We start from the raw sequence: 11150 nt of genomic DNA, 5'->3' as shown, positions 1-11150 counted from the left end.
GGTACTTGAACTCCTCCACTTGGGGCAGGGTCTCCTCCCCAACCCGGAGATGGCATTCCACCCTTTCCCGGGCGAGAACCATGGACTCGGACTTGGAGGTGCTGATTCTCATCCCAGTCGCTTCACACTCGGCTGCGAACCGATCCAGTGAGAGCTGGAGATCCTGGCCAGATGAAGCCATCAGGACCACATCATCTGCAAAAAGCAGAGACCTAATCCTGCAGCCACCAAACCGGATCCCCTCAAGGCCTTCACTGTGCCTAGAAATTCTGTCCATAAAAGTTATGAACAGAATCGGTGACAAAGGGAAGCCTTGGCGGAGTCCAACCCTCACTGGAAACGTGTCCGACTTACTGCCGGCAATGCGGACCAAGCTCTGACACTGATCGTACAGGGAGCGGACCGCCACCATCAGACAGTCCGATACCCCATACTCTCTGAGCACTCTCCACAGGACTTCCCAAGGGACACGGTCGAATGCCTTCTCCAAATCCACAAAGCACATGTAGACTGGTTGGACAAACTCCTATGCACCCTCAAGGACCCTGCCGAGAGTATAGAGCTGGTCCACAGTTCCACGACCAGGACGAAAACCACACTGTTCCTCCTGAATCCGAGGTTCGACTATCCGGCGTAGCCTCCTCTCCAGTACACCCGAATATACCTTACCGGGAAGGCTGAGGAGTGTGATCCCACGATAGTTGGAACACACCCTCCGGTTCCCCTTCTTAAAGAGAGGAACCACCACCCCGGTCTGCCAATCCAGGAGGTACCGCCCCCGATGTCCACGCGATGCTGCAGAGTCTTGTCAACCAAGACAGCCCCACAGCATCCAAAGCCTTAAGGAACTCCGGGCGGATCTCATCCACCCCCGGGGCCTTGCCACAGAGGAGCTTTTTAACTACCTCAGCAACCACAGCCCCAGAAATGGAAGAGCCCACCACCGATTCCCCAGGCACTGCTTCCTCATAGGAAGACGTGTTGGTGGGATTGAGGAGGTCTTCGAAGTATTCCCCCCACTGATCCACAACATCCGCAGTTGAGGTCAGCAGAACACCATCCGCACCATACACGGTGTTGACAGTGCACTGCTTCACCTTCCTGAGGCGGCGGATGGTGGTCCAGAATCGCTTCGAAGCCGTCCGGAAGGCGTTTTCCATGGCTTCCCCGAACTCCTCCCGTGTCCGAGTTTTTGCCTCTGCGAACGCTGAAGCTGCATACCGCTTGGCCTGTCGGTACCTGTCCGCTGCCTCTGGAGTCCTATGAGCCAAAAGAACCCGATAGGACTCCTTCTTCAGCTTGACGGCATCCCAACGGGTTCTAGGATTACCGCCACGACAGGCACCTAGCGACCACAGCTCCAATCAGCCACCTCAACAATAGAGGTGCGGAACATGGTCCACTCGGACTCAATGTCCAGCACCCCCCTCGTGACATGTTCAAAGTTCTTCCGGAGGTGGGAATTGAAACTCTCTCCGACAGGAGACTCTGCCAGACGTTCCCAGCAGACCCTCACAATGCGTTTGGGCCTGCCAGGTCTGTCCGGCATCCTACCCCACCATCGCAGCCAACTCACCGCCAGGTGGTGATCAGTAGAAAGCTCCGCCCCTCTCTTCACCCGAGTGTCCAAAACATGAGGCCGCAAATCCGATGAAACAACTACCAAGTCGATCATGGAACTGTGGCCCAGGGTGTCCTGGTGCCAAGTGCACATATGTACACCCTTATGTTTGAACATGGTTTTTGCTATGGACAATCTGTGATGACCACAAAAGTCCAATAACAAAACACCACTCGGGTTCAAATCCGGGCGGCCATTCTTCCCAATCACGCCTCTCCAGGTTTCACTGTCGTTGCCAACATGAGCGTTGAAGTCTCCCAGTAGGACAAGGGAATCACCCGGGGGAGCACTTTCCAGTACTCCCTCGAGTGCATCCAAAAAGGGTGGGTACTCTGAACTGCTGTTTGGTGCGTAAGCACAAACAACAGTCAGGACCTGTCCCCCCACCCGAAGGCGGAGGGAGGCTGCCCTCTCGTCCACTGGGTTGAACTCCAACGTGCAGGCTTTGAGCCGGGGGGAAACCCCAGCTCGTCAAATCTCATTGCGTGCAACGCCAGTGTGGAAGAGAGTCCAGCCCCTCTCGAGAGAACTGGTTCCAGAGCCCTTGCTGTGCGTCGAGGTGAGTCCGACTATATCCAGCCGGAACTTCTCTACTTCGCGCACTAGCTCGGGCTCCTTCCCCCCAGCGAGGTGACGTTCCACGTCCCAAGAGCTAGCTTATGTAGCCGAGGATCAGACCACCAAGTGCCCTGCCTTCAGCTGCCGCCCAGCTCACAATGCACCCGACCTCTATGGCCCCTCCCATGAGTGGGGAGCCCATTGGAGGGGGGACCCACGTTGCCTCTTCGGGCTGTGCCCGGCCGGGCCCCATGGGGACAGGCCCGGCCACCAGGCGCTCGCCATCGTGCCCCAACTCCGGGCCTGGCTCCAGAGTGGGACCCCAGTGACCCGCGTCCGGGCGAGGGAAATCTGAGTCCTTGTTGATGCATTCCCATAGAAGTCTTCGACTTAGAAATTATTCATTGTTATTATTATTTCAATCGGTTTATTTTCAATCTGTGTTCAGTACAACAACAAACATGGGTTTGCACAGTGACATTTTGTTTACAGCATCAACAAGAAACAATTACTTGCATGATCCTTCAAGATACACTGAAACACAATGAAAGTCATGGCATTAGCTTCTATGTTATTCATTCACAACATAGAGGCTAATGCCACGACTTTCGCTCACAACACAATCATTGTTTGTTCCCAAATATTTAGAAGTTGCACAGATTACATTTTGGGCACATATGTGACTAAAATGGTTGTAAATTCAAGCCCTGGAAATATTACTTAATTACTTGAATTAAAGTATAATTTGTCATATATATATATATATATATATATATATATATATATATATATATATATATATATATATATATATATATATATATATATATGTATGTATGTATATATTATGGCAAGCCGTTAAGGAAATTAAATATATGGAAGTCTGAATAGAAAGAAAAACGTTTATATATACTGTAAATAAGAAAGACTTAGAGTCCGTCTGCTGATCTGAAAAAGAGCCAAAGCTGTCAAAGAGCTGAGGGACCATCTTCAAAGTGCAATGCTGAAACAAATAATGCAAACAATCAAATTTAACTTCCAGGGTTTGAGATTAACGTAGTCCCGTCGTCCCGGGGACGATGAAAAAAATGCACGGGATGAAATGAAATGCTCCCCGGGACGATGGCTTTTAACCATTTTTCTTCTAGCTAACTAAGTAGCAGCATTGTTTTAGAGCGGGAATGTAACTTTTTGTCAAACACAGACCTGGTGTAAAGTGGAGCTAATACATTTTACTACAAGCAGTGATGAATACTTTCTTTCTTAAAAAAGTTTATGTCCATTTTGCATCCGTTCACGTTCTGCAGTGCTGTGTGCTAATGTGCTTCATACACCTGCAGGACCGCAAGCAAGGTCGCAGAGAAAATGCGGACTGGATTTTGAGTGATGTGGGCATTTTCTATATGAACAAGTCCAAGGACTGCAAGCAAGGTCGAAGAGAAAATGCGGACTGGGTTTTGAGTGATGTGGGCATTTTCTATGTGAACAAGTGGAATGGATTGGATACCGACGCACTAAAGGGGCTCTCTACCTTATGCTATGAAGTGAGGGGAAACTGAGTGAATAATGACAGGTTATATGATTATTTATTTAAATTCATATTCGGGCCACTTTATAATGAATATGTCGGCATGTATTTGTAAAAAAAATAAAATAAATAAATAATATATATATACAGTATATATACTGTATATGTATATATAACACCAAATTATTTAGGGGGGCTTAAGAATATTTTAGGGGGGCTTGAGCCCCCCTAAAATAGGCCTAACAACGCCAATGCTGTGAACCCTTTCAATCCGGTTTCAGGGCAAATCACTCTACAGTAGGGGTGCACATTACGTCGATCGCGAGCTACCGGTCGATCGCGGAGGGTGTGTCAGTCGATCCCCAGCCAGGCATTAAAAAAATAGTCCTAAAAATGAGCGATCATAAATCTTCACTATGATGTCACTTTCGTCACTTGATTGACATTCACGGCACCCGAGGGTCTTCTCTTCTGAGATGACGCTGGCTGCTGCCAGATCATTAGTAAGAAAAAATTACCGACAGGAAGGCGAGAAACACTTTTTATTTCAACAGACTCTGGCGCCGTACCTGTTGTCAAAACTCCAAAGACCGACTGCACAGTTGCAGAATAAAAGCGCTGCTTCATCCTGCCTGTGCTAACAAAATAAGAGTCTCAGAAAGCTGGCGTGCACAAGCTAGCAAGCTACGGAGTTTGCCGCCAATGTATTTCTTGTAAAGTGTATACAAAGGAGTACGGAAGCTGGACAAATAAGATGCCAAAAACCAACCACTTTCAGGTGGTATTGGACAGAAAGGAGGACTTTTTTTCTCCTCCATTTGAAAATGCAGACGTTATCAGCACACTGTCTGATTCCAATCAATGTAAGTCATCAGAATCAGGTAATACACCAACTTATATTCTTGTCTTCATGAAAGAAAGGAATCTATATGTGTTAAACATGCTTGTATTATCATTAAACACCTTTAACTTGTTAACAATGTTAACTATATGTGTTAAACATGCTTGTATTATCATTAAACACCTTTAACTTATTAACAATATTAACTGTATGTGTTAAACATGCTTGTATTATCTTTAAACACCTTTAACTTAACAATATTAACTATGTGTTAAACATGCTTGTATTATCTTTAAACACCTTTAACTTGTTAACAATATTAACTATATGTATTAAACATTATTGTATTATCATTAAACACCTTTAATTTATTAACAATATTAACTATATGTATTAAACATTATTGTATTATCATTAAACACCTTTAATTTATTAACAATATTAACTGTATGTGTTAAACATGCTTGCATTATCATTAAACACCTTTAACTTGTTAACAAAAAACATGTTTCATAAATAAGTAAATATAAATTATATATATGAATAAGGTGGATCCCCACGACTTGATCAATTGAGAAGTAGCTCGCCTGCAGAAAAAGTGTGGGCACCCCTGCTCTACGGAGACAGATGTCGCAAAAATGACTAATGATCTATTGCTAACGATGGATGCTGATGCGTCATCTATGTTGGTGCTTTTTGATCTTAGCGCTGCTTTCGATACCGTCGATCATAATATTATTATTAGAGCGTATCAAAACACGTATTGGTATGTCAGACTTAGCCTTGTCTTGGTTTAACTCTTATCTTACTGACAGGATGCAGTGCGTCTCCCATAACAATGTGACATCGGACTATATTAAGGCAACGTGTGGAGTTCCCCAGGGTTCGGTTCTTGGCCCTGCACTCTTTAGTGTGTACATGCTGCCGCTAGGCGACATCATACGCAAATACAGTGTTAGCTTTCACTGTTATGCTGATGACACTCAACTCTACATGCCCCTAAAGCTGACCAACACGCCGGATTGTAGTCAGCTGGAGGCGTGTCTTAATGAAATTAAACAATGGATGTCCGCTAACTTTCTGCAACTCAATGCCAAGAAAACGGAAATACTGATTATCGGTCCTGCTAGACACTGACATCTATTTAATTATACCACCCACATTTGCGGTCCTCTCCAAGGTTTCTCAGTCATTGTTATCGACATCCCACTGGGTTGTGAGTTTTTCCTTGCCCTTATGTGGGCGCTGAACCGCGGATGCCGTTGTGGCTTGTGCAGCCCTTTGTGACACTTGTGATTTAGGGCTATATAAATAAACATTGATTGATTGATTGATTGAAATATTTCTCTGGACAAAAGCCTTCAAGTTAGTTGAAAATTCTGGGAAAAAAATGGTGCAGTTACAAAAACGGCAATTACGATTACACTTAGTAAACTCTTCTCGCGGGCCGGACTAAACCTGTTGGCGGGCCTGATCCGGCCCACGGTCCGCATGATTGACATCCCTGGTTTAGCGTTGCAGGGAAAAACAAGCAAAATGATCTGAGTGAGAGCCAAGTGGTATAGTTTATTTTACAAACCCCGTTTCCATACGAGTCGGGAAATTGTGTTAGATGATCATTTTCAACCCATTTTCAGTTGAATATGCTACAAAGACAACATATTTGATATTTAAACTGATAAACTTTTTTTTTTTTGCAAATAATCATTAACTTTAGAATTTGATGCCAGCAACACGTGACAAAGAAGTTGGGAAAGGTGACAATAAATACTGATAAAGTTGAGGAATGATCATCAAACACTTATTTGGAACATCCCACAGGTGAACAGGCAAATTGGGAACAGGTGGGTGCCATGATTGGGTATAAAACTAGATTCCATGAAATGCTCAGTCATTCACAAACAAGGATGGGGCGAGGGTCACCACTTTGTCAACAAATGCGTGAGCAAATTGTTGAACAGTTTAAGAAAAACCTCTCAACCAGCTATTGCAAGGAATTTAGGGATTTCACCATCTACGGTCCGTAATATCAAAGGGTTCAGAGAATCTGGAGAAATCACTGCACGTAAGCAGCTAAGCCCATGACCTTGGATCCCTCAGGCTGTACTGCATCAACAAGCGACATCAGTGTGTAAAGGATATCACCACATGGGCTCAGGAACTCTTCAGAAACCCACTGTCAGTAACTACAGTTGGTCGCTACATCTGTAAGTGGAAGTTAAAACTCTCCTATGCAAGGCGAAAACCGTTTATCAACAACACCCAGAAACACCGTCGGCTTCGCTGGGCCTGAGCTCATCTAAGATGGACTGATACAAAGTGGAAAAGTGTTCTGTGGTCTGACGCATCTACATTTCAAAATTGTTTTTGGAAACTGTGGACGTCATGTCCTCCGGACCAAAGAGGAAAAGAACCATCCGGATTGTTATAGGCGCAAAGTTGAAAAGCCAGCATCTGTGATGGTACGGGGGTGTATTAGTGCCCAAGACATGGGTAACTTACACATCTGTGAAGGCGCCATTAATGCTGAAAGGTACATACAGGTTTTGGAGCAACATATGTTGCCATCCAAGCAACGTTACTATGGACGCCCCTGCTTATTTCAGCAAGACAATGCCAAGCCACGTGTTACATCAACGTGGCTTCATAGTAAAAGAGTGCGGGTACTAGACTGGCCTGCCTGTAGTCCAGACCTTTCTCCCATTGAAAATGTGTGGTGCATTATGAAGCCTAAAATACCACAACGGAGACCCCCAGACTGTTGAATGGGAAAGAATTCCACCTGAGAAGCTTAAAAAATGTGTCTCCTCAGTTCCCAAACGTTTACTGACTGTTAAAAGGAAAGGCCATGTAACACAGGGGTGAACATGCCCTTTCCCAACTACTTTGGCACGTGTTGCAGCCATGAAATTCTAAGTTAATTATTTGCAAAAAAAAAAAAATTAAGTTTATGAGTTTGAACATCAAATATCTTGTCTTTGTAGTGCATTCAATTGAATATGGGTTGAAAAGGATTTTCAAATCATTGTATTCCGTTTATATTTACATCTAACACAATTTCCCAACTCATATGGAAACGGGGTTTGTATTTTGAAGTTTCATTCTTTTATTTACCGTCTGGTTGAATTGACCACAAATGAGTTGATACATTTTTATTTTTCTAAAATCTTTGTCCCGTTTTATCCTGATAATAAACATCACTAAAATTTGAAGCAAAAATTACAAACATTCATAAATTTGAAGAGAAGAAAATCAAATCAGCAATTACATTTACACCATTAAAACTCTGAAAAGCAAACAACACATCCTACCATTTAGAAAGCCTCTTTATTTGTAATATCACAACATGGTTTCCATTCTTCAGGTGCACAAAAAAACATTACACAAATTGAGATGCTTTTTTTCTTTCTTCTTATTTTTGGATGCCATTTGCGTTTAAGTGCGAAAGAGTAATCCTTTGAATAGTGAGCAGTGATTTCTTAAAACATTCATCCTCTCACTTCCCAGCAGTGTGAGCCAAAAGCCGCCCTTGAGCACAGCATGTGAAGGGTTTATGTCTTCCTGCATAAAGTGGTATACATATATATGTTCATGTCTACGCTAAAACCTTCTCTGACATCTGGAGTTAAGTGTACACGGGTTACAGTGATAGAAATACCATCCAAGTATTCTTCAACCAGCCTAAGATACTCCTTCAGTAAGCCGTGCCCTGAGAATACAGTGAGTGCCCTTTGGAATAAGCTACACCACCACCCGATTGACACCTTCCCCAAACAAAACTGAAAAAAAAAAAAAGATACAAACTGTCCGGGGGCAAAAAAAAAAAACAGTCAGCAACAATGGCCAGTTTAGATACATGACATTGAGGTTCTTTGCACATATATGGATTCCCCCTTCCCCTCCCCCCCAACATGTCAAATATTCGCAAAGAAGCAGGCTAAGTGTTTCACTAATTCAGTGCAAAATTAAGAAATTTTAGCAGTCAATCAAATGTCCATCACTAATAGGTCTCCAATGGTTGGGTATGGCGCTTCCATGAAATGTGTACTGAATATATCAAACGCTGGAGCGTGTCGATTTTTACGTCCTGGCTATACATTTGAGCACATAAACTTTTGTTGTAAGGCAAGAGCGCAAGCAACAGCCGTAATAAACACTTTCATTCATTAATCGTCGGCATGAAATACAATTCTTGAGATCTTACTTCCAGTAATCAGTCTTCATTTAAGTATACTTCTTTCTCCGTTTACTCATTCTTCAATTAGAAAAATAGATCCTACATTAGCTATTTTTTTTATAGTTGGAATGTTTTAGAAAAATATTTTCTCCCCCCCCCCTCTTTTCCCAGAGAAAGAGTTATGCATGAAAAGAAAAAAGTGGCGCCCCAAGAACAAGGCTTTAATGGCTTAACTGTGTAGATTGTCCTGGTTCAAATGATCATTCTTCACTATGTAGACAAGATTTGGGTTGGTCTGATGCTAAAAACAACAAAACAATTAAGTGGCATGGCAGGTCTTTACTCGGGTCTGGGCTCAGGGGTCTCGGTCTTAGGCTCGGCCTCCTCGTCACTTTCCGCGCCAGTGCGGGTCACAATGCGACGCATGGTGAAAGGGAGGTCGCCACGCCTGCAGTGGAGCAACACGGCGACAAATGAGTTACACTTTCAAATAGTTACAAGGCCGATAAGGCCTAGGAATTAAATATTCCATTTTTTTTCTTTACAAAAAATTGGATTTACTGATTTTACTCTATTTTGTTTTTAGAGACACATCTGAACACGAATGATCATTCAAAACAAGTTTCACTTTTAGCCAAAACTAGAAGTGTGCAGTCTTCTAGCCGTAAATTGTTTCTACTCTTATGAATTCTTCATTCATCACTCCAAGCCACTTTTGTAAGTTTTACAATATAACTAAAACTATTAATACTTACTAAACCGTCCCATGTGTGATGTCTGTAGGAGTGTTTTCATATATATTTGTTCGTGCTACCGTAATGTAATCAAGCTAGCGTTGTTAGCTAATATGCTAACATGTTTACAAGTGTCTGTAAACATAAAAAGTGTATGATTAACTTAAAATGGCATTCTTTTTGTATTGTTTCACTTTCACAAATTCCTCAGTAAATTCACCAAAACGTCACCTTGGAGTTATTGAGTCTGTTTAGCTGATTGGAGAGCTAGCTTCCACGGCTAGTTGGTCCATGACATTGACTTCTATTTTATTTGATCAGCCGTTTTACTGCTGTGTTACAGACATCCTTTGGAAACAATTAAGGTATGTGAAGAAAACATCTAAAAAACCCTGTAAATAACTAATTTCACATCGATACATCTGTGGCTTATAGTCCAGTGTGTCTAATATATGGGAAATATTTGTTCTTTTTAGTGGGTGTGGCTTATATCCTAGCATGCTATATAGCCCGGAAAATATGGAATTGGACGTTGAAGAAAATAATTTAAAAAAAAAAAGAAGGATTTTAGCTATTGTAGATAATTCTGTCATATTTCCTGTGATGCTTTTGCACATATGTTGAATATGCATGGTCCTAATCAATTATTGATTAGAGCTTCCTATAGAAGACAAAACTTCTGTAATTAATAAAATAATTATGTAAACAAAAGTAGCATATTGTGTTCAAATAAATAAAGTTTAAAATATGAAATCTATCAAGTACAAATGTAAACCTTCTGTCTTGAATAAAATACTTGTTTAAATAATAGGGATGCAATGATATCAAGGTTAGAGTATTATATTATTGTGGTGCATGTTCTTGTTCTGCGGCAGTTGCTGGAATAAGTTTGTTGTGCTGCTGCCTTCTTGAAACAAACTTTGCAGCGTGCACACCTGTTGCCACAAATCTAAACCACTGATGCTCTCGTTAGCGTTAGCCATGTTTTGCTAGGCGTGTGAATATCTATAATGTGATGAAAAAATTATGAGGGAATGTTCTCCATGTTTGTTTAGATTTTATGGTTATAATCCATTTATGGTCCAGGCCTCACGAGAAGGCCTTTAAGGTCTTCCCACTCACCTCAGCTTGCTCTTGAGGGTGCTGACTTCACGAGTCATGGCGTCTGCTGACTCTGTGGCATCCTCCAGCTCCCTCTGCATTTTCCTTCGGTAGGCGTTTGCCCTTTGAGCCTCCTCTTCGGACTCTTCCAGCTGCCGCTTCAGCTGCTTCATGCGAGAGTTCAACTTGTCTGCCTAGTAAACAAACAATGACACAAAATATATATTTTCACATGTCTTATACGACCACAGTACCACTTGATGTGGTATCGTTACATGCGCAGGTATCATTCCCTAACAAGCATCCCAAACTGTGAAATTAGATTCTGTTGCTCGCTAACTGGCTGAATTGAAGACCTGCTAACATTGCACAAATTATAAGTACTGGGCTTTATTACTTTGTTTGTTTCACATTTTAGCAGTTTTGGTATAATCTTATTTTGACAATGTTCTAGGGTCCAAAAGAGGGCAAAAAAGGGCTGCAGGCTGCACTTTGGACACCCCTGCTTTAATGGCTCTTGGTCAGGGTTTACCATGTATCCACTTAGTTAGGAAGCACAAGTAGCTCTTTAGTCTCCTTTGTCATGAGTG

The 11150-nt window shown here is 42.5% G+C and overlaps 1 protein-coding gene across 2 annotated transcripts in view; it reads right to left on the bottom strand.

Moving 5' to 3' along the window:
- Nucleotides 1-7856: 7856 nt before the first annotated feature.
- Nucleotides 7857-11150, bottom strand: part of LOC133642685 (myosin-9-like) — an 82880-nt gene continuing 79586 nt past the window's right edge. For both annotated transcript variants that reach the window (XM_062037038.1, XM_062037039.1), the window contains 2 exons: nt 10582-10754; nt 7857-9173 (listed from right to left, as the gene is read on the bottom strand). In XM_062037038.1, the coding sequence (XP_061893022.1) occupies nt 9065-9173; nt 10582-10754 (282 nt within the window). In that variant the 3' untranslated portion in view covers nt 7857-9064. The remainder of the gene's footprint in view (nt 9174-10581; nt 10755-11150) is intronic.

This window comes from Entelurus aequoreus, linkage group LG25, assembly GCF_033978785.1.
Source record: "Entelurus aequoreus isolate RoL-2023_Sb linkage group LG25, RoL_Eaeq_v1.1, whole genome shotgun sequence".
Taxonomy (NCBI): Eukaryota; Metazoa; Chordata; class Actinopteri; order Syngnathiformes; family Syngnathidae; genus Entelurus; species Entelurus aequoreus.
Note: the sequence above shows the minus strand (reverse complement) of the source record. Positions and strands in the feature narration are given on the sequence as shown.